Raw genomic sequence first — 22,221 nt, 5'->3', positions numbered from 1 at the left:
ATGAAAACCTGAAAAACAAAACATGTCAAAGGAACACAAAAATGACACAATGAAAAAATGACACACAACCAGCTCATTCTGATTCTCTCAATAAACAGAGGAATCACAGTGACAGAATAAATTCTTCTCACTGAGAGGACAGAATCAAACTGACCTGCAGACCAGACAAACTTTGGGTCACTGTAATCAGAGTGATACTCTGGGTCTCCTCTTCCAGCTCTGCACACATATGCTGCTGTGTGTGTCTGTCCATGAATGGTGTAGGAATCCTGTGCAGTCCCATCAGTGCTACCAGGCAGCAGCTCATAGCTGTAAGACCAAGAGTTCTTTGACAGACCAGGAACAGCTTTATACCAGTAGAACCTCCATCCTGCAGGTGGATGTTCAACCTCACAGCTCAGAGTTACTGAGGCTCCAGGACTCAGCCATGATGGAGACACAGTGAGGACAGGTCGGGGTTTAACTGTTGGAAAGAGATTAAAAAATATCTCAAAGTGAAGAAAGACAATAAAAAGTGAATTATAACCAAAAATAATTCAAAGTATGGTCAGATTTATGAACATTAGAACACATTTGGCTGACAGTTTTAACAAATGTGTGGCATTAACTATTCAGGAATTATAGTGCGCACAGACACAACCTTGTCCAGACTTTGTTGTTGGAGCCAGATTAATTTTGAATTTATTTAAATATGTTTACAATCAGAATTTATGTTGCTACGGATTGTGATTTGAATTGTTTTTGTGGATGAAATTTACTTATTGTGTAAAACGAATGGATCGCCCCTCCCTGGCAATCAGCTCTAAAACACCTGCCGCCAGGTGGGGCAAGGTGTGTGTAGAAGAAGGAAGTCAGGAGGAGGAGAGATACGGTTTTGTTACCGCAATTTGATTTAATTAGTTCTTATTTTGATTGATTTTTTGAAGGACAACTAAGTTCCAGCAAAGATTAATTACAAACAGGAACCAAAAAGGAAGGTTTGTAAACACTGATATTGTCATGAAACTTCAATCACTTAAGTGAAGAGAAGGAACTGGAACTGTGCAGAACACTAAGTTACTCTGATATTCTTTGACACTGTGAGATGTTTTACTGGATTAAAATCATTTTGTTGGTTTTAGTTACATTTACATGAAAACATAACAGAACATGAGACTGTATTCTGGATAACAGATGTCCAGCTTACCTGATACAGTCAATGTGAAGGCATAACTCCACAATGTGTATAAATTCTCTTTCCTGCCCTGACATCTGTATTCTCCACTGTCAGCAGAGGAAGCTCTGTTGATTCTGTATTCATTGGATGTTGAAGGAATGTTGGACCTCTCATGTGTCCATTCATACGTCCACTGACGTCCTTCAACTCCCTGAATGTCACATCTGAGGGTGATCGTCTCACCAATGAATATCTGAGGCCAGCTGGGCTGCAGAGTGACTCTGGGAACTGTTCACATAGAAACATCCAGTCAGTCAGCAGAAAGTGTGATAACCTTAAATATTTCTTATCATATTGATCTTTTAACAGCTGAACTCTGTAACAAAGTGCTGTGGTTTGGTGTCCCAGTATTTACTCTGATTACATTTTATGCAGACATCATTTTATTTCATTCAATAAATTCCAGTGATTGTTTTTCATTAGTCCAACAGCTCAACATTGTTAATATTCCTCTGTCCACTTCTGAAGAGAGACAGACAGGTTTACTCCACAAAAAACAACTTTAAGGGGAAGAAATGCAACAAAAGCTTCTGATTTAAAACATGGAGCTCAGTGGTGCTGAGGAAGAGGAATTATTAACACAGTAACAAGCAACATTAATATAACTGAGGTGCTATTTGGATCAGTCCTGTCTAAAAATGAAGAAAGTAAAGTTCTGATTTTTCAGCATCATCAGAGCAGGAGGAGCTTCTGACATGTAATCAATGTTTTTTGTTTCTGTTGGTAACAAAATGTCTCTTTTCTTCATTACTGACAAACACATGAAACATTTGAAAAGTTCATGTTGTTTCATTTCAGAACTAATTATTAATCTCACCAGTTGCCTTAATGGTGACTTCATTGCTGTAATATGTGAAGAACACTGGGTCTCCTCTTCTTCCAATGCACTCATATATTCCTCCCTCTGAAACACTGACAGTGTCTGATTGATCATTTATTGGCTGAGCTTCAGAAGAGTTATGTCTGTACCAGTAGTACTTCCACCCTGAAGAGACGTCCACAGAGCAGGTCAGTGCTATGCTGCCACCTGCTGATATGACTGTCTTGTCTGCTCTCAGTGAGGCCCGAGGTTTATCTGCAGTGAGGAAGAAAAAAATGAAACAATCAGTAAAAAACAGTAAATAGTAAATGGTTAGAGTATGAATTACTGCAGAAAAACCTTTGAACTTCATTCTTTTCAGACACTGTTGTGACAACAGGAAGACATGCAGCATAATACTTAGTGTGTATTTAGTAGCACTTAAATTGTTGGTTAGATTTGACCTAAGTCAGCACTTTTATATGGATTAAAGATGATCAGCTTACCTGATACAGTCAATCTGAGGGCTTCACTCCACTCTGTTGTTAATGTGTAGCTTCTGCCCCGACAGCTGTATTCTACACTGTTTGATTCACTAATTGTGATGGATTCACTGTACATTGAAAGAAGGTCTAACTTGTGTCGTCTCCATTCATACGTCCACTGAGTTCCTTCAGCTCCCTGAATGTCACATCTGAGGTTGATCTTCTCACAAGAGAATATCTCAGTCCAGCTGTGTTCCAGGATCACAGAGGCCTTCATGGAACCTGTTCAAATCAAAAACACTCAGTTAGAATACAAAAGAGATTAAACACCAACATGTTATTTGTTTTAGTACTAAACTCTAATATAGCAATGTTTTGCCCAAGGACACACAACAGTGATTAGGAAGGTGTTGGGATCGAACCACCAACCATCCGGTTACGGCAACCTTGCTATACCATTACGCCACTGCTGCCAACAATGATAATTATGTGAATGCATGTTGTGCTGTGGTACATCTTCAAATAACTAATGTTACAAAACAAAAATAACAAATAAAGCTATGAAACTTTTAAACTGTATTTACATCATCAGGATGAATCTAGGGTCAAACACACAGACTGAATATAACTATAGATAAAGTGTCCTTGACATCAACCACATGTTTGTGGATGTTGAATCTCTGTTGGAGGTTATTTTACGAAATATATATTTAAACACTGAAGGATCAAACTCTTGTACACATTCTGTGACTGTTGTCTTGTTTAGAATGAACAAACTAAACTGTGATGTTGACACCAGCGTGTGGTTTCAGAGAGCCTGCAGACAGAATTAGAAGTGTGATGTAGTGTCACAGTGTGTCTAGTTCAGTGTCCTGTCTCACAGATCTATCATTTATTATTCACAGTGACTACAACAATATCCAGAGGTTCTGCCTGCAGACCTGCAGCTTTAAAGACTTTAAGGCAAGAACAAAAACTAAAAAGACACACTGCTTGTCAGCTCACGCAAAAATACACAAAGAGAGAAATTTGCAATGTAAACCGCTGTAAATGTCTGTACCTGGGACTGGTTCAGTATTGTCTCAATGAGCATTAACGGTTGATTTATTAGTCTCATTAGCGTGCTTCAAGTTATGATCTATTGAGATGAACACTAAAGTCAATAAACATGAGATAAAATATGTTTACAACACATTGGTCCCTGTAATGTAGTCACATCCTTTTCAGCACTAATGATCTAACATACAACATAACATAAAACACTGAGAAGTTGATAAACAGGAGATAAATTCTTTGTGTAACATACCAATGAATACGGAGAAAATAATTTTTTGTTAATAAAAGAGAAAGAGTAAACGAGCTGTGGATCTCCGCGAGTGCCTTTTTTTATTTGCGAGTCACAAAAACCTCCTCCAAACAAAGGGCCATTCACTGGCCGCAACATTCGTTGTCAGGACATTCATTGACATAAAGCATTCGATCACAATGACCAAAAAAGAAGTCTGAACCCCTCAAACAGCCTTTTGAAAGAATCTAAAAGATGACAAAATGTTTCATTTTTCAATATTTAAACCTGAGAGTACTTTAAGGAAACTTTTATTATCTCTTAGATGAAATATGATATTACTTACTGGCAGATACAGCTAAGGTGAAAGCATCACTCCACTCTGTTGAGGAGAACTTGTCCACTCTCTGTTTACCTCTGCACCAGTACTGTCCACGACTGGAATCAGATGCAGTGATAACCCAGAGTTCACCGCGTCTTTGAATTTGTTGTGATCTGCCTGTTCTCCATTCAAACTCCCACTCAGTGTCTCCTCCATTCTGGATCTGACATCTCAGAGTTATCTTCTCTCCTCTGAATATCTGAGTCCAGCTGGGCTGCTGTGTGATCACAGCTTTATGGGAAACTGTTTCCAACAAACACACAATGTGGATAAAAACAAGAATTTAACCAACAGATAAAAACACATCATTATCAGGAGTTACAGTGATGTTAATGATGAATGGAAGTGATTTTATTTCAGAACAAAGACCCTTCATTCACCTCTTTTCTCCACTGTGACAGCAGCACTGTACTCTGTGTAGTAAACATGGTCTCCTCCTCTTCCTCCTCTTCCTCCTCTGCACTGATAGATGCCTCCTTCTGAAACACTGACAGTCTTACCTGATGTTTCACTTGTTATTATCTGAGCTTCAGAAGACTCTGAGGTACGTCTGATCCAGTAGTACTTCCACCCTGAAGACACGTCCACAGAGCAGGTCAGTGTTACGCTGCCCCCTGCTGGTATGACTGTCTTGTCTGCTCTCAGTGAGGCCCGAGGTTTATATGCTGTGAGGTTTGTAGAGAAAAATAAAACAAGTCAAAAATTAGAGTATGAATGAGTAAAGAAAATCTGTTACATCATGACCCTTTAATGAGTCATGAATAAAATCAGTTCCAGCAAAGATTCATTACAAACAGGAACCAAAAAGGAAGGGTTGTAAACACTGATATTGTCATGAAACTTCAATCACTTAAGTGAAGAGAAGGAACTGGAACTGTGCAGAACATTAAGTTACTCTGATATTCTTTGACACTGTGAGATGTTTTACTGGATTAAAATCATTTTGTTGGTTTTAGTTACATTTACATGAAAACATAACAGAACATGAGACTGTATTCTGGATAAAAGATGTCCATCTTACCTGATACAGTCAATGTGAAGGCATAACTCCACAATGTGTATAAATTCTCTTTCCTGCCCCGACATCTGTATTCTCCACTGTCAGCAGAGGAAGCTCTGTTGATTCTGTATTCATTGGATGTTGAAGGAATGTTGGACCTCTCATGTGTCCATTCATACGTCCACTGACGTCCTTCAACTCCCTGAATGTCACATCTGAGGGTGATCGTCTCATCAATGAATATCTGAGACCAGCTGTGCTGCAGAGTGACTCTGGGAACTGTTCACATAGAAACATCCAGTCAGTCAGCAGAAAGTGTGATAACCTTAAATATTTCTTATCATATTGATCTTTTTAACAGCTGAACTCTGTAACAAAGTGCTGTGCTTTGGTGTCCCAGTATTTACTCTGATTACATTTTATGTTGACATCATTTTATTTCATTTAATAAATTCCAGTGATTGTTTTTCATTAGTCCAACAGCTCAACATTGTTAATATTCCTCTGTCCACTTCTGAAGAGAGACAGACAGGTTTACTCCACAAAAACCAACTTTAAGGGGAAGAAATGCAACAAAAGCTTCTGATTTAAAACATGGAGCTCAGTGGTGCTGAGGAAGAGGAAGTATTAACACAGTAACAAGCAACATTAATATAACTGAGGTTCAATTTGGATCAGTCCTGTCTAAAAATGAAGAAAGTAAAGTTCTGATTTTTCAGCATCATCAGAGCAGGAGGAGCTTCTGACATGTAATCAATGTTTTTTGTTTCTGTTGGTAACAAAATGTCTCTTTTCTTCATTACTGACAAACACATGAAACATTTGAAAATGTTGTTTCATTTCAGAACTAATTATTAATCTCACCAGTTGCCTTAATGGTGACTTCATTGCTGTAATATGTGAAGAACACTGGGTCTCCTCTTCTTCCAATGCACTCATATATTCCTCCCTCTGAAACACTGACAGTGTCTGATTGATCATTTATTGGCTGAGCTTCAGAAGAGTTATGTCTGTACCAGTAGTACTTCCACCCTGAAGAGACGTCTACAGAGCAGGTCAGTGTTACGCTGCCACCTGCTGATATGACTGTCTTGTCTGCTCTCAGTGAGGTCCGAGGTCTATCTGCAGTGAGGAAGAAAAAAATGAAACAATCAGTAAAAAACAGTCAAACAGTAAATAGTAAATGGTTAGAGTACGAATTACTGCAGAAAAACCTTTGAACTTCATTCTTTTCAGACACTGTTGTGACACAGGAAGACATGCAGCACAATACTTAGTGTGTATTTAGTAGCACTTAAATTGTTGGTTAGATTTGACCTAATTCAGCACTTTTATATGGATTAAAGATGATCAGCTTACCTGATACAGTCAATCTGAGGGCTTCACTCCACTCTGTTGTTAATGTGTAGCTTCTGCCCCGACAGCTGTATTCTACACTGTTTGATTCACTAATTGTGATGGATTCACTGTAGATTGAAAGAAGGTATAACTTGTTTCGTCTCCATTCATACGTCCACTGAGTTCCTTCAGCTCCCTGAATGTCACATCTGAGGGTGATCTTCTCACCAGAGAATATCTCAGTCCAGCTGTGTTCCAGGATCACAGAGGCCTTCATGGAACCTGTTCAAATCAAAAACACTCAGTTAGAATACAAAAGAGATTAAACACCAACATGTTATTTGTTTTAGTACTAAACTCTAATATAGCAATGTATTGCCCAAGGACACACAACAGTGATTAGGAAGGTGTTGGGATCGAACCACCAACCATCCGGTTACGGCAACCTTGCTATACCACTACGCCACTGCTGCCAACAATGATAATTATGTGAATGCATGTTGTGCTGTGGTACATCTTCAAATAACTAATGTTACAAAACAAAAATAAAAAATAAAGCTATGAAACTTTTAAACTGTATTTACATCATCAGGATGAATCTAGGGTCAAACACACAGACTGAATATAACTATAGATAAAGTGTCCTTGACATCAACCACATGTTTGTGGATGTTGAATCTCTGTTGGAGGTTATATTACAAAATATATATTTACACACTGAAGGATCAAACTCTTGTACACATTCTGTGACTGTTGTCTTGTTTAGAATGAACAAACTAAACTGTGATGTTGACACCAGCGTGTGGTTTCAGAGAGCATGCAGACAGAATTAGAAGTGTGATGTAGTGTCACAGTGTGTCTAGTTCAGTGTCCTGTCTCACAGATCTATCATTTATTATTCACAGTGACTACAACAATATCCTGAGGTTCTGCCTGCAGACCTGCAGCTTTAAAGACTTTAAGGCAAGAACAAAAAAATACAAAAAAGACACACTGCTTGTCAGCTCACGCAAAAATACACAAAGAGAGAAATTTGCAATGTAAACCGTTGTAAATGTCTGTACCTGGGACTGGTTCAGTATTGTCTCAATGAGCATTAACGATTGATTTATTAGTCTCATTAGCGTGCTTCAAGTTATGATCTATTGAGATGAACACTAAAGTCAATAAACATGAGATAAAATATGTTTACAACACATTGGTCCCTGTAATGTCGTCACATCCTGTTCAGCACTAATGATCTAACATACAACATAATATAAAACACTGAGAAGTTGATAAACAGGAGATAAATTCTTTGTGTAATATACAAATGAAGAGAAAAATAAAGACAAAGTATAATTTGTCACCTTCAGTGTGTCCGTAGAGGAGTGTGCTGAACACTGAAATAAAGATTAAAACCTCATCAGACATCATCAAACCAAAAGAAAGTGATCAATCACAACATTAAAACACTATATATACACAATGTAGATGTGTGGAGCCAAATCCAGCAGAACTTCAGTGTAAAACAGAGACAAATCAGCAGCCGACGTTCATAAAGACACCAGTCTGCTCAGAAACACTCTTCAGAAACAACAAGTCAGAAATGTACTTACAGAATAAGTCCAGCACACAGAGCAAAGTGTGCCCCATCCTCACATCCAGCACAACTGAACAAAGTGTTCTATCTATTCATAATTATAATGCTGAAGACAGAAGTGACGTTTCCTTAAAAGGTGTGATCAGAATGTCTCAAATTCTACTTCTGAGTATAGACTCTTACTTCCCTTTTCACCAACTTCAGACAGCAGCTCTGAACACAGCAGTTTCACATGGTTATATTTCATGTCCTCTTCACACATATGAACATGTTTCTCTGCAAAGGTTTAGTCTGGTCCCTATAAATGTTATTGTACTTTAAACACTGCACATGCATAAAACACCAGACTGTTGAATTGAAGCATTTTACATCTTGTTGTTACAATAAAACTTTGCAGTACAATAAATAAAAAGCATCATTTATCCAGAGTGTAGAATCTATACATGTCCTCACTTTGTGGCAGAATGCTGGTTTATTTGTGGCTGTGACCTCAGACTCAGGAAATGACTGAAAGGTGGAATCAAATGTTTGTTTCACAGCAACAAGAGTAACACCATCAGAGGACAATGTGTGTATATACAACACACACTGTAACAGATCTCTATACTGTTCATGTTTAGAATACTTTATTGCACAGTACGTCTGAATTAAAGGGGAAATTCACCACTTTCATTGATTTATTGATTGTGCTGAGTTAGCAGTAGCTGCCAATAAAAGATTCGCTGTGATGGGGTGAATGTTTCTGTGATACATCATCTATACATTGCTAGCTAGATAACAAGCTAACTGCAGAGTCTCACCAAGGAGTCTAGTGCACAGATGGCACAGATAAGCCTGCTGTCTGTCAACACCGCAGCAGTGTGCCGCTGTTTTTAGAACAGCAGTTAATTACTCACTCATGCTCCGTCTACATATTTTCCTTCTCTAAAACTTCGCCAGTATTCACCGTAATATCCGCAGCAATCAAGGGTGCACACTTGGTGTCTTTACTCATAACTCCATACACACATACTTACACTGCGCACCGCTCACGGGCGCGACGCGGTGTCACGCTGTGACGTCCTGACGAGGAAGTGGGCAGGCAAAGCGTGCCGGCGTTTCTCTGCCCTTTAAACATCAGAGAGTCGCGCGCTTCTAGTCAGCTGACTTCTGTTTGAATGGTTTCTATGTGTGTTTGGGAGGTATAAAATACTTACCTGTGTAAAAGAAGTATGAAGTCAAAATACTCCAGCCCAGTGGGAGGAGCAAGAGGGTTAACAGAGGGTGCTGTGGCTCCTCTGGGAGACTCTGACGATGGTTACAAGGCAGGTAACAGCTCCTGGAGGTAAATGAGCTTGTCATTATTTTGTGAGTTATTGAAGAACTCAAATTACAACTTTAAGTATTATTATTATTATTCTGTTATTGTTTTTCCATCACTTTATACTGCACTTTGGAGACTGGTAAAATAAAATGGGAAAAACACCTATTTCTGAATACACCTGTGATTTTTGAGGAGAGAACCCATGATTAGTGATGGGTTTTTGAGGCTTTGTTGAAGCTTCAACACATGATTCAAGAAAAAGGTTAATTACTTCAGGCTTCAATGACACATTGCTCGAGTAGGACATCTAGTGGTGAATAAACTGAATTGCGTTGTGTGTTATTGGTTCATGGATTGTTTGGGATTTGAATCGCCGTGCACAGTCTCGTTCGACTACACTACATGGTTGAATAATTTCAGGCTGACACAATAAAATACATGACATTTTCAGTTTCACTGCACAAAATTATTATGAAAAATTACATTTGAAGTAGATAAATAATAATTAGGGCTAATCAAATGTCATGAATTATCCAAAATGTGATCAATAACATTTCTTTTACTAAAATGTTCACAATGACAAATTGCAATTAACTATATAAAAAAGCCTGTATAACTAATTAATATCTTTCATTAACATGAAGCAGAGATTTTTTTACATAATGTGTGTAAACACCTGAACTTTAGAACAATAAAAATATTCTGAGTGGTTTATTACACTAAATGAAAACCAATAAGTTTTAGTTATCGTGACTACAAAGAACCAGGGTTAGGATTTACTGACATCTAGTGGTCAATCTGAATACCCCTCCCTTTCTAAGTTTGAAAATCTTGCTCAGTCCAGCTGTGTAACTTATAACCAGGCCCAAAGTTATCAGCCTGACCTGCTGAGATACATTTATAACATCAAATGTCTCCAACGAACTCCTCAGTAACTACAACAAATTACTATAATTACACATAAACCTGTATGAAGATGAACTACCACACACTGCTGCATTTTGTAAAGTGTATCAACTTACAATGGGGATATTTACATTATAAACAGGAGAATAAATGTGTGTTAAAATCTGTATTTTGTTCATGATGTGATATTAAATTAGGAGCATTTTTGTCATCCATCCTGCTGGTTTCATTTAGGGATGTCCCGATTTTCCCGTTTTTTTTGCCCTCGAGTCCGAGTCTGAGTCATTTGATTTTGAGTATCTGCCGATACCGAGTCCCGATCCGATACTTTCTATAAAGGCACTCGTTGCAGCAAAACGTACGTGTGTGTGTGTGTGTGGGTCTGTGTGTGTGTGTGTCTCCGCGGACCGCACGCAGCACATCAAGATCTCGAACCCAGGACCTGTCGCACCAAAAGCGACTGTCATACCGCTGCGCTACAAGACATAGAACCACCCTGCACAGAAGGCGTTAACTTTGACAGCCCTAATAAATATATATCCGAGTCATGATCGGGAGGTAATGTCCGATTCCGATCGAGTCTGAAATCACGTAATCGGGCCCGATTTCCGATCGCGTGATCGGATCGGGACATCCCTAGTTTCATTGATCCTGAACTCTTCATTGATCTGGATAAGAAATGAAGACAGAGATGCAGGGTCAACAATCTGTACAAGTGAATTGTTACACTGACAAATCTAAACATGCATGTTGTGTTGTTGCTGCACAAAGACCTGTCCTTTGTTTGACTTCAGCATAAACAGCTCCATCAGCTGCAGCAGCAGGGGCTGGTTGTCCTGTGAATATAAACATGTGGCAGTATTGAAAAGTTACTTCACAGCAGGGAGAATAAAAACACAAATATACTTTATTAACAGTTGTTGTAACGCTGTGTACCTGCAGATGATCTTATCTCATGTCTGAGTAAACACAGCTCTCCACTGGTTTCTGCTTCTTCCCTGTTAAAAGACCCAGATGAATGAGCTTTCTTCAGGTATTACTGGCATATAAAAGCACCTACGTGCTGTTAGCTTTTCCAGCTGCTGTATGTGGTGCTCACCTTTCTTAGTCGCATGTTTAAGTTCAATCAAAGAATATGTGACGTCACTGGATTCACCTGAAACATATAGTTACACTTTAGAATGTCAACATGTTACTGTGACCTTAAACATATCACTGTAGTATTTGTAACTGTAACTTGTCTGGACTCAAAACATCTGGCTGTATACTGTACCATGTTCTGTGTTTTCAGGCTCTTTGATTGTTTCATAGACGGACACATCACCTACAGAGTGAGAATCGAGATGAGGTTAGTTGTTATTATCAAATCATATGAATCACAAACAGCTAACAAGACATGGAAGTGTTACATTTAACACAACTGCTGATTGATAAGCCTGAGGTTTGACTTTTGTTTTCACACAGAAGGATAAATAAAGTTAATAAGGATAAAGAGTTAGGTAAAGATCAACCTGAAACATACAAACACATTTTACAATCCTGTCACATGGTCTCCATTTGCAGCTCCCATCAGGACAAGTTCCTGCCCCCATGAACACACAGAGATGCAGGGTGTTCCATGTTCATGACTGAAATATAAATCTCATGTTATGTTTTCCTGATGAGGACGAGCTGGAGAAGGATCAATCTTCATTTGTGATGTCACCGTGTCCTCGTGAACCTGAGAAAGAGCTAACAGACGACTGAACAAAGACCAAGACCAACTTGTCCTGCAGGCCTTGAACTTATCAATCACCTCTCACGTGCCAGTAAAAATGTTCAGACTGACCCTGAGGTGAAGAAGTGTGTGGACTGCACTGAGCTTCATCCTGGTTGATCGTGTGCTCTGCCGTAATGCTCTGAGATCTGCTGGGCCCCAAAGACGTTTTGTAAATACTCAACAGATAAGAGAGAACTGAATCCTGGTATGTTGACAATGACAGACCGGGATGTTGTACCAACCTGACAAAGCATGAATCTGTGAGAAAGACAGTTTATTTATTAATTCCAAACATATGTAAGGGTAGTGAGAAAACATCTGTATTGTTGAACTGATTGTGGTGTAATGGACATAGTATGTATGACAAAGAAATGGTCTGACCCTTTGAGTGTTTGTAACGACACAGAAGCAGCAGCAGCAGAATCAGCAGTAAAATTCCACAAACCAGCCCGACGATCAACAGAGTAAGAAATAAGGAGTTTTCAGGCCTGGTTACAGCTGTAAAGAAATGATCAGTCTAGCATCACTGTCCACCACCATCACATCACAACTACTACTACTGACAAAAGTAAAGAAATGACTCACATTTAACTGCCATCCAACTCTGTGGTGATTCATGTCCTGAACACTGACACCTGTAGAAGCCTTCATCTGCCTTTGACACTGCAGAGATGTTCAGCTCTCCTCTGGTGTCACTTTGGATGAGTTTGTCATTTTTATAGAAAAACACATTAGAAACAACTTTTTCTGTCCTCAGCCTGCAGCCAAGAGACACAGACGTTCCTTCAGTCACAGGATGGGCAGGGCTCACCATGACAACCTCTTTGTCTGTAAAACAGTTCCTGAAAAGCAAACTGTGATGTTGGAAAAGCTTACACGGACTCTGTCCAGTGATGTTAACTGCATTGCTGAATGCTGATCCCGACTCACACCAGTACACACTATTACCGGACCATTTAAAATGAACATTACATGTGGATCCTTTCATTGTCCCCACAGAACTACAGTCAAATAAAATGTTGTTATCAGTAAACAACTTCACTCTCCACTCAGCAGAGTTTCCCTCACAGGTCAGTGAGACAGACTCAGAGGTGAAGTGTTGGACTCTGTCAGGATTCACTGTGAGCGACGCTGCTGGATGAAAACCTGAAAAACAAAACAAGAACCCGTGCCACATGAAACACGATGAAAATACTATAAGAGCATTATTACCAAATACCCTGAGTGAGTAACCTGAAAAATGTATTTATAATTTTAGACTTTCTTGTTGTCATGAGAAAATAAAGATCACAAAGAAACTGACCTGCAGACCAGACAAACTTTTGGTCACTGTAATCAGAGTGATACTCTGGGTCTCCTCTTCCAGCTCTGCACACATATGCTGCTGTGTGTGTCTGTCCATGAATGATGTAGGAATCCTGTGCAGTCCCATCAGTGCTACCAGGCAGCAGCTCATAGCTGTAAGACCAAGAGTTCTTTGACAGACCAGGAACAGCTTTATACCAGTAGAACCTCCATCCTGCAGGTGGATGTTCAACCTCACAGCTCAGAGTTACTGAGGCTCCAGGACTCAGCCATGATGGAGACACAGTGAGGACAGGTTGGGGTTTAACTGTTGGAAAGAGATGATGTTAAAACAGACTGTCAGATTGCAGATTTAGCGTTTTATCAATAAAATAACACTTACTGTCAGATACTGTCAGTCTGACTGGATCACTCCACTCTGTTGTTGTATGTTCATTGTTCATGTAGCCCTTACAGCTGTAGGCTCCACTGTGTGATGAAGAAGCAGAACTAATCCTGTACTCATTCTGATTTGAAGGTTTGTTGGAGTCTGGTGCTTTCCATTCATAACCCCACTCAGTGTCTCCTCCTTGGATCTCACATCTGACACTGATCTTCTCTCCTTCATATATATGAGTCCAGTTAGGTTGCAGAGTCACAACAGGTCTGATTGAAGCTTTGAAACAACACAACAAGTTCATATCTGTTCATATTTTATTCATCCTGATACAAGATCACAGCAGACATTGTGTGTTACATACAACTCACCAAGTTTGTTGATCTTCACTGATTGGCTGTACTCTGTGTAGTAAACATGGTCTACTCTTCCTCCTCTGCACTGATAGATTCCTCCTTCTGAAACACTGAAAGTCTTGCTTGATGTTTTTATCATCTGACGTTCAGAAGACTCTGAGGTACGTCTGTACCAGTAGTACTTCCACCATAAAGAGCCATACACAGAGCAGGTCAGTGTTAGGCTGCCCCCTGCTGGTATGGTCTTGCCTGCAGTCAGGTCAGCTGTTGGTTTAGCTGCTGTTCAGGTTAGAACACAACATTAAAAGTAAATTGCTGTTAATATTAATTACACTATTTTGAATTGACCAAAAGTTTAAAGTTTAACTAATCCTGTACTCATTCTGATTTGAAGGTTTGTTGGAGTCTGGTGCTTTCCATTCATAACCCCACTCAGTGTCTCCTCCTTGGATCTCACATCTGACACTGATCTTCTCTCCTTCATATATCTGAGTCCAGTTAGGTTGCAGAGTCACAACAGCCTTATTTGGGACTGTCCAGGTTAAAGAGTCACCAGTTAAAACAGCAAAAATAAAACACCACACTGTAAAAACGATAACGTGAGTGAACCTTTGCTGTATGCAACGATGAAAAACATGTTGTCTCAACATGTCTGTCTCTAACTGCCTCTACACTCATATCTTCTCGTCAGCTCAACAAAGACATGACAGTTGGCATTTGAGCACCTTGCTAATGCAACTCTCTCACTTCACATACGTCATCTGCGCATGCGCATTACACCCAGCCTTTCAGTCTGAGCGGGAAAGAAGCCCTGTTCAGCCATTTTGTCTTCAGCAGTGACTGGATTGCCTGCCTTTGAACAGTTTTTCTGCATAAAACGTAAGTGTATGTTTTTGTGACTACCTTAACAATGAAAGAATGTTTCACGATGTTGTCCATCCTAGCTTAGTATTTCAGATTAATGAATGCGTTGATTAGTTTAAGGAGGCCATAGTTCGTGACTATGGGGGTGGGGTGGTTTGTGGGAGGTTGTGTGTCTTTAATGTGGACAGAGAGAAACATTTAAGGGAAGAGTGGCACAAATGTGTGCCAAAATACGCGTTCTTTTTCGGTCAGTTACAGCAAGAATTACGTATTTTCGCGGCATGGCATTATAAGGCGCAGTCTCAATTATGGGGTCTATTTCTGTATTTGACACATACATAAGGCACACTGTACTATAAGGCGCATGTTAGCTAAAACATACCAGTACGTAAATAAAAAGGGAACGGGAGAAAAACAGTGAGTTAAGTCTAACTTATTTATTATGAAGAAATTACTTTTTATATAATACAGATGCAGCTGATTGGTTTGTTACTCCCACGTTATTCTGCATAACAATTTGAAATGTGTATGTACAATTTTCGTGCTCGCCTGTGGCGCTCCAGTGATGTGCGATCAGACCCTTGCGTCTGAGCTTTAAGACAGAGAGTTACGTTGCACTGTAGAAGTGAAAACCCAGGAAACCTTTCCGCATCCGCTCACATCTCTATCAGTAGTGATTCAGTAAAAACCGGCTGGATATCAGTGAGGAGAACCGGTGCAGCCTCTCTCCGTCGACGGTGGCAGTGACAGAGAAACGGCGTGTGTGTTTCTATGGGCAGAACAGTGGCTGCTGCTGAATACCTGTTGTGATTCGAACTTTATGTTCACACTTTATTAATAAATAAAGACCGTCTTCAGATATATGTTGTCCCGCATTTTAATCAGATGCACCACAGTGATTCCTATTTCATCCACCAGTAGCTGACTTTACTCTTATTACAACAATGTACAACAAACAGGAAACAACTGCGCGAGTTCAAACCTGCCAGCTTCCCTCTCATCACTGTCACAGTCTCTGTCGTTGCCGGCTGGCTGTTCAGAAATTATTATTGTTATTGCTCAGAAATTATGACGGCAAAAGAAGCTCGGAAAACAGTCAGTGCAGATACATGAGTTCACGCATCCACAATCCGTTCACATACGGTGGCGTAACTCGCCCGGCGCTGCCTCCCAGTAAAGCTGTGCTCGCCGTCTGCCATCCTTCGCTCCCGTGCCGCTCGCAACTTCACTTTAAACGCCCCGTTTACGCGATGTCCAGCGGTTGGAATTCTTCTGTTAACCCTCCCGGGATTACGGCAAACTCTGCATTCATCTGTTTCGCCTGGTTTTTTATACCGGCGGTGAGACGGCCGCACTCGCAGTAAAGCAGCTAGGGTGATGCGTGAACACATCCGTCTCTACATAAATCTCCCTGAGTCATTTCCCCTCGTCCTCGCCCTCGTCGTCGATTGCTGAAAGGCATAGCAAGGAAAAATGTTCAAAAGTAAATAAAGTGTTCAAAAGATTAAATGTGTTGTATTGACTTAGACTGAGCTATAAAATGTAGTTATTTTACACTGTGTTCCTGGATAAAACCCAGAAAATGTCTGTAAAACATTTTAGGTCATTTTAGGTAGAATTATTCTAATGTTTGAACTGAAAGTAGGATGTATGTTATGCTTTTTATTCATAATGTTATTTAGTCTGATAGAAAACCTTATACATTAAAAAAACAGACGAGGCAAAAAAAAAGCATGTATGGTTTTGTTAATGCTTCAAGATATATCATACTGGCAAAATTGTTGTTTTGCAAATGAAAAGGTCTGCAACGAAACTGTGTTATATGTCTCTTGTGTTTCAGGAGTTGATTGTATGCAGTGCAAGTTTTGTAAGTTCACAAGCTCCAGTCAAGACACTCTTTTGAAACATTGCCGTCTTCACCATGGAAAAGGTGCGCAGTGGCCTTGTGTTCATATAGACTGTGTTTGCGTCTTCAAAACACCTGGTGCCTTAAGGTCGCACCTCTCTAGATTTCACACATCTGTGAAAACTGATGAGAATTCAAGCTTTCAGTGTGAATTGTGTGATTATAAAGAGGTTTGCAGTACTAAAACTTTTTTTAACCATCTTGGACATCATTTGAACAGTCGTGAAACTCTAAAATGTCCCTTTCTAAAGTGTACATTTGAAACAAATAAACGCTCATCCTTTAGTTCTCACCGAAGTCAAAACCATAAAAATTGTACACTTAAAGATATTCGAACTAGAGCAAGAGCTGATATTGAAGAACCATTATGTGATGACAATGCAGGGACCTCATCATCTCATCTCAGTAGTTTGAGACCAGATGACTTTGAAGAGATTGCAGAAGTTGTAGATTCTGAGACACTCCAGCACAAATTGGCCTGTCTCTTTCTGTCTATGCAAACAGTGTTGCACGTCTCTAGAGATTCAACACAATGTCATGTAATCATGTTCCAGATTATCCGCAACACCACAATGATTTGACTCTTGAAGAGGAAAGACTTCACCTAATTGAAGAAATGAAGAAGAAAAGAAGGGACACATCACTTATACAGCACAAGATGGAAATGACATTTTCTCTAAGACGTAAAGAGATCGTTGAGGGGCAGCCCATGGTATCAGAGGTCCAGGAGAGGTAGCCTGCACTTTTTTCGTGTGAGCAGGTAAGACTGAGATTGGTGTAATTGTTTGTCTCACATGCTTACAGTGACTGCAATTGAGAATGATTGATTTATACTTATCAACTGTAAATTACATCACTTCCTGCTTTTCAGATTTCTCAAGAATTTCGTCGGATCACAAGCAAAGACCTCCTAGAGTCATTCAGAGCATCCCTCGACATTTATGTGCCTCGCCTACTGAAACTGTACCGGGCTAGATGAACTTGATGAACAGGTAATTTAGTGTAAACGTCTGAAGCTAATGCATTTATAAATTAAGGTATATTAAGTAAACACTTTTCACACATAGACCATCAAACCCCTGAGTTTGATGTCAGAGTGTGTCAGCAAATGCAAAGGGTTCATTGGTGACATTTAATAACTAATAATTGAATTATCATTTGTAAACATTTATTTTTAAAGCAAGCACAACTGCTTACTAGATACAATAATTGACTACCTAACATAAAAGCGTAAGTACAAGGCCTTTAGTACAAGTACAAGGTTTACATTTGCAAATTAGTCTTTATCTATGCTAATTGTCTTAGATTTTTGATCTAGAAATCCAGAATCTAAACAATTTTACCAGTGAATGAATGAAATGTATTTATCCCATGTCTAAGTTCTAAAGCATGATCTGACCTGAAGTGATTTTAGTTAAATTAAAGATGGCACTGTATTAATGGATTGATTGTGTTTTTCTGTTGAGACATCAGACATTCTGGCTCATAGAAAAACAGCAGCTCTGAGAGGACTCCCCATCTTTGTCCGAGATGACACTTCCAAGTTTTTCCTGGAATGTTCAGTAAGTATTCTTAACAGTCAAAACATGACTGTGTGATTTCATAGCCAATGCATTTCAGCCAGTGCAGAATTCAATTTTTTACTCTATCCAAAGAGCAACAGAAACAATGAAATGTTACCAATTTTAATATAACCTTGTATACAATGTATTACCTACTATAAGTCTCTACTCACATAAAAAAGACATGTTCCTACTAGAGTAACGTTGCATAATTTGGGGTGAAATGGTTGTGTTTACTCCAAAGTGTTTCTTAATGTAGCCTCATTGTGTAGTTGTGGAATTATTCTGTCTCCTAGTTGTCATTAACTCTAAATCATGTTTCCGTTCTGTGTTTCCTCAGACTACTCATCCAGAGGAACAGGTGGTTCGTGATGTGACTGTTGCCATCCTCACTGTTTTTGAAGATGACGATGCACTGAATGGAGTTGATGTGGCTGTTGTGTTGGAAGGGGCCATCATCCTACAAGACTTGCCGGACATCTGCACTGCCTTTGCATATCTTTTTGGCCTGTTGTACACTATGAACATTGATTATCCGAAGGAGATGTCCTATCCATTTGAGGCAGTCCAGTTCATCTTTTTTGAACTTGGTTCTCGATGCTCACAGCGCATAAGGTCGCTGAAAACAAAGCTATTGCTGTAAATAGAAAGAGCAAAATGTTGGAGGTGTCTGTTGCCAGTTCACAAAATGTGTCAAAGGGTTATATTCTGTTGTGGCCTAACCAAATATTATTGTCACTGTGTAGTTTGTATGTGCTTGCAGTTTACTGAAGCAGGCCAGTCATCTTAACCACTGAAGTTTTATAGGTATTTCTGATCCAAGAAGTGGTGCTGTAATTTTAGTTTTTTTCCCCCCAGACTCTTTTATGTGGCAATGACTTTAACAACTTTTAGTTAAGAGTGAACAACAGTTGCGGAGGCCTGGTGAGTTGTATGACGGCACATATTTAAAGGCCAGACACATGTTGAATGCCTTGTCATTTTGCCAATAAAAGTATAGGCAAAGTTTTGTCATGTTGAAGGAAGAATTGTTTGTTTATACCACAATATTATTTATCTGTGTTAAATGTGAAAATACAAGGTAAATACCTTGTATTTTCACATTTAACACAGATAAATAATATTGTGGTAAGAAAGTAATTGGAATTGGAAAGTAATTGTTGCTCCAACCCAAATATCCTTTTTAGATAAACTAAGAACTCCAAGTTGGCAGAACTCATATTGTAACTAGAAAATTTTAGTTAAGTTGACAACTTAAAAAATTGTTGACAAAACTCAAAAATCTATCGCAGCATGTTGCCTTGAAAATTTGAGTTTTCTCAGCCTTTTTATTTTTACAGTGCACACAACAAGACACGTTGCATTCCGTTAAAACTCAAACTCACTGTTTTTATCGATGCTGAGTGGATCACTGTCCTCAGTGTAGTAAACTGGTTCTCCTCTCTTACCCCTGCACCGGTAGGTTCCTTCCTGTGACACAATGATTTGTTCATTTGAATAGAAAACAGCATCCTCAGGTTTCAGAGGTCTGGACAGTTCCTCATCTCTGAACCAGGAGTATTTCCATCCAGAAGATGCTGGGTTCACAGAGCAGACCAGAGTAACATTGCCTCCTACTGGAATGGCTCTCATCTCGGCCTTTGGTCGAGCTGTGAGTGATTTTTAGAAAAACAATTTCCATGTGTTAGAATACGTCCTGTGCAGGGATATAACATTAGAGCAGCTTCAATACTGAGAACCCTTCAAACATGACTCACGTGATACAGACAACGTGATGACTTTACTCCACTCAGTCAAGGAATAGGGGTCATCTCTACATCGAGTCTTACATTTGTACTGTCCACTGCTGGACTCGGACACACTGAAGTCCCAGAAGTTACTGTGTGTCGGGTGTGTATCTGACCCGGCTGTTCTCCATTCATACACCCACTCGGTGCCTTCCCCTCCCTGGACCTCACATGTCAGCTTGATCCTCTCACCGCTGAATAACTGATTCCAGTCAGGCTGCCGTGTTAAAACAGCCTTGTTGGAATCTGCTTCCACCAGATATGAGCGGTTGGGATACAAACAGAAACATCACCAGTGAAACATTAAAGGTGTCATCACTAATTCTGATGGTGATCAGATTTTACTGAACTCACAGCGGTGACCTCTTTGCTTATGTCAGAGTAGAAAGGTGGTTCTCCTCTTAATCCTCTGCATGTGTAGATGCCTCCTTGCAGTACATTGACAACTTTGTTTTCTCCATCATGTTTTTCAACTGGATCTTCAGTGCTGCCTGGAACTCTTCTGAACCACTGGAACGTCCAGCCGACTGAGCCCTCCAACGAGCAGGTCAGCTTCACACTGCCTCCTATTGATGTGGTTGTCTTGTCTGCAGTCAGTGTGGCCGTGGGTTTATCTGATGTCATGACAAAAACAATGCTTAAAACAACTTCACTGTTCTGCTTATATGTGCGAGTTACAATGTTAGCTGTGAACACAGGGTGAGAAAAGCATCTGCCTTAAACTTCATTATTATATACTGGACTGGAACTTACCTAAAACAGTCAAATGTATAGTATTACTATCCTCAGTGTTACCGGAGGTCTTGTGGCGAGCAGCACACTGGTATTTACCGCTGTTATCTTTAGACCGAATGTATAATGTGTAGGTTTTATATGAATTGTAGTGGACAAATGTTTGACCGTTCTTGTTGATTTTATATTCCGAGTGGCCTTCTTCTCCTTCCTTCACATCACACTTGAAGGTAACAGACTCTCTAATGAAAACAGTGGACCAGTTTGGGTCGGTCGTCAGCACAGCATCTAGAAACAACACAAACATGTTGATGCACTCTGCTATTCACAACCTGTGTGTTGTAATATAGTGACAAAAACAGGAACAGTGACAGAAAAGTGATGCAGTAAATGGAGATTTCAATTACCTTCAGCATGTCCACTGCAGAGGAGTGTAAAGAGCACTATGATAAAAAGACATCACACATATTCAATAACAACACATTTGTGATCTTATCTACTGCAGCTATTATTGGGTAATCTATAATAACCTGTGAAATGCATCAGTGCTGGCGGACAGAAATCAAACATGTAAATAAATGAAATGGTTCTTCTCTCTGATTTCAGCCACATTCCAATCAAACTATCAGAGAACAACACAAATAACTGATGCTCCATCTCTCTGAAACATTACCATGCAGGATTATGACAGAATAAGTCTTGGCGTACTCACAGATTAGCCCCAGCTCACAGAGCAAAGTGTGTCCCATCTTCACTGACTGACTTCCTGCACTGCAGTGTGGAGAAGCCTGGGTTACGATTTCATGTAAAAATGGACGTGCCTTTTTTTCGAACTTCTTCTATCTCGGCTTCCTTCCTTATTTAACTTCTAGGGTTTGACGTGTTTTTTTTCACACCTTGCATCAACTCTACAGCAACACAGCAGACTGACTCACACGCACAGGAAATTTCCAACATATGAAACATGCTAGAGGTCTGATGTGACCACAGGAAGTCCTGCTTTAATTTTGTAGACTTCTTTTCCTGTTGCATGAAAATACAGAAATAGTGTCATGACAGAGAAGTGAGCATGAGGAGAGGAAAAGAACCCTGCCTCCTCTCCCAGATAGACCATATAAGTGGTCACAGAGTGGAGCAGCTGCTGAGGACCATGCTGTTCAAACCACACAGTACAGACAACAGACCAACACTTTCACATATATGTACACAAACGCCACAGAAACATATTAAAAATAAAATTACATCAGAAACACTGGAGACATGAACTTTAATGTAAAT

At 39.7% G+C, this 22,221-nt stretch overlaps 3 protein-coding genes and 2 long non-coding RNA genes across 6 annotated transcripts in view; all 5 read right to left on the bottom strand.

Annotated features, from left to right (window-relative positions):
• Window positions 1–22,221, bottom strand: part of LOC114435448 (basement membrane-specific heparan sulfate proteoglycan core protein-like) — a gene marked incomplete at its 5' end in the record, with an annotated part of 184,095 nt that overhangs the window by 29,625 nt on the left and 132,249 nt on the right. The gene's annotated exons all lie outside the window — the stretch shown is intronic.
• LOC114436664 (protein sax-3-like) overlaps window positions 1–22,221 on the bottom strand; it is a 153,082-nt gene that overhangs the window by 87,025 nt on the left and 43,836 nt on the right. The window lies entirely within an intron of this gene.
• Window positions 5,420–6,742, bottom strand: LOC114436713 (uncharacterized). The gene is made up of 3 exons (XR_003670733.1): window positions 6,527–6,742; window positions 6,032–6,289; window positions 5,420–5,446 (listed from the first exon to the last, which is right to left on the bottom strand). It is a non-coding gene; the product is annotated as an uncharacterized LOC114436713 (long non-coding RNA).
• On the bottom strand, window positions 11,255–11,622 carry LOC114436701 (uncharacterized). The gene is made up of 3 exons (XR_003670722.1): window positions 11,570–11,622; window positions 11,396–11,452; window positions 11,255–11,294 (listed from the first exon to the last, which is right to left on the bottom strand). It is a non-coding gene; the product is annotated as an uncharacterized LOC114436701 (long non-coding RNA).
• LOC114436672 (uncharacterized) lies at window positions 20,356–21,706 on the bottom strand. Its single transcript, XM_028407097.1, has 4 exons — window positions 21,656–21,706; window positions 21,351–21,386; window positions 20,965–21,231; window positions 20,356–20,825 (listed from the first exon to the last, which is right to left on the bottom strand). Exons 1-4 carry the CDS (start codon window positions 21,690–21,692, stop codon window positions 20,530–20,532), a joined length of 636 nt encoding a protein of 211 aa, XP_028262898.1. The 5' UTR covers window positions 21,693–21,706; the 3' UTR covers window positions 20,356–20,529.

The sequence above is a fragment of the Parambassis ranga genome, chromosome 5 (genome assembly GCF_900634625.1).
Source record: "Parambassis ranga chromosome 5, fParRan2.1, whole genome shotgun sequence".
Taxonomy (NCBI): domain Eukaryota; kingdom Metazoa; phylum Chordata; class Actinopteri; family Ambassidae; genus Parambassis; species Parambassis ranga.
This window is presented reverse-complemented; position numbering and strand designations above follow the sequence as displayed.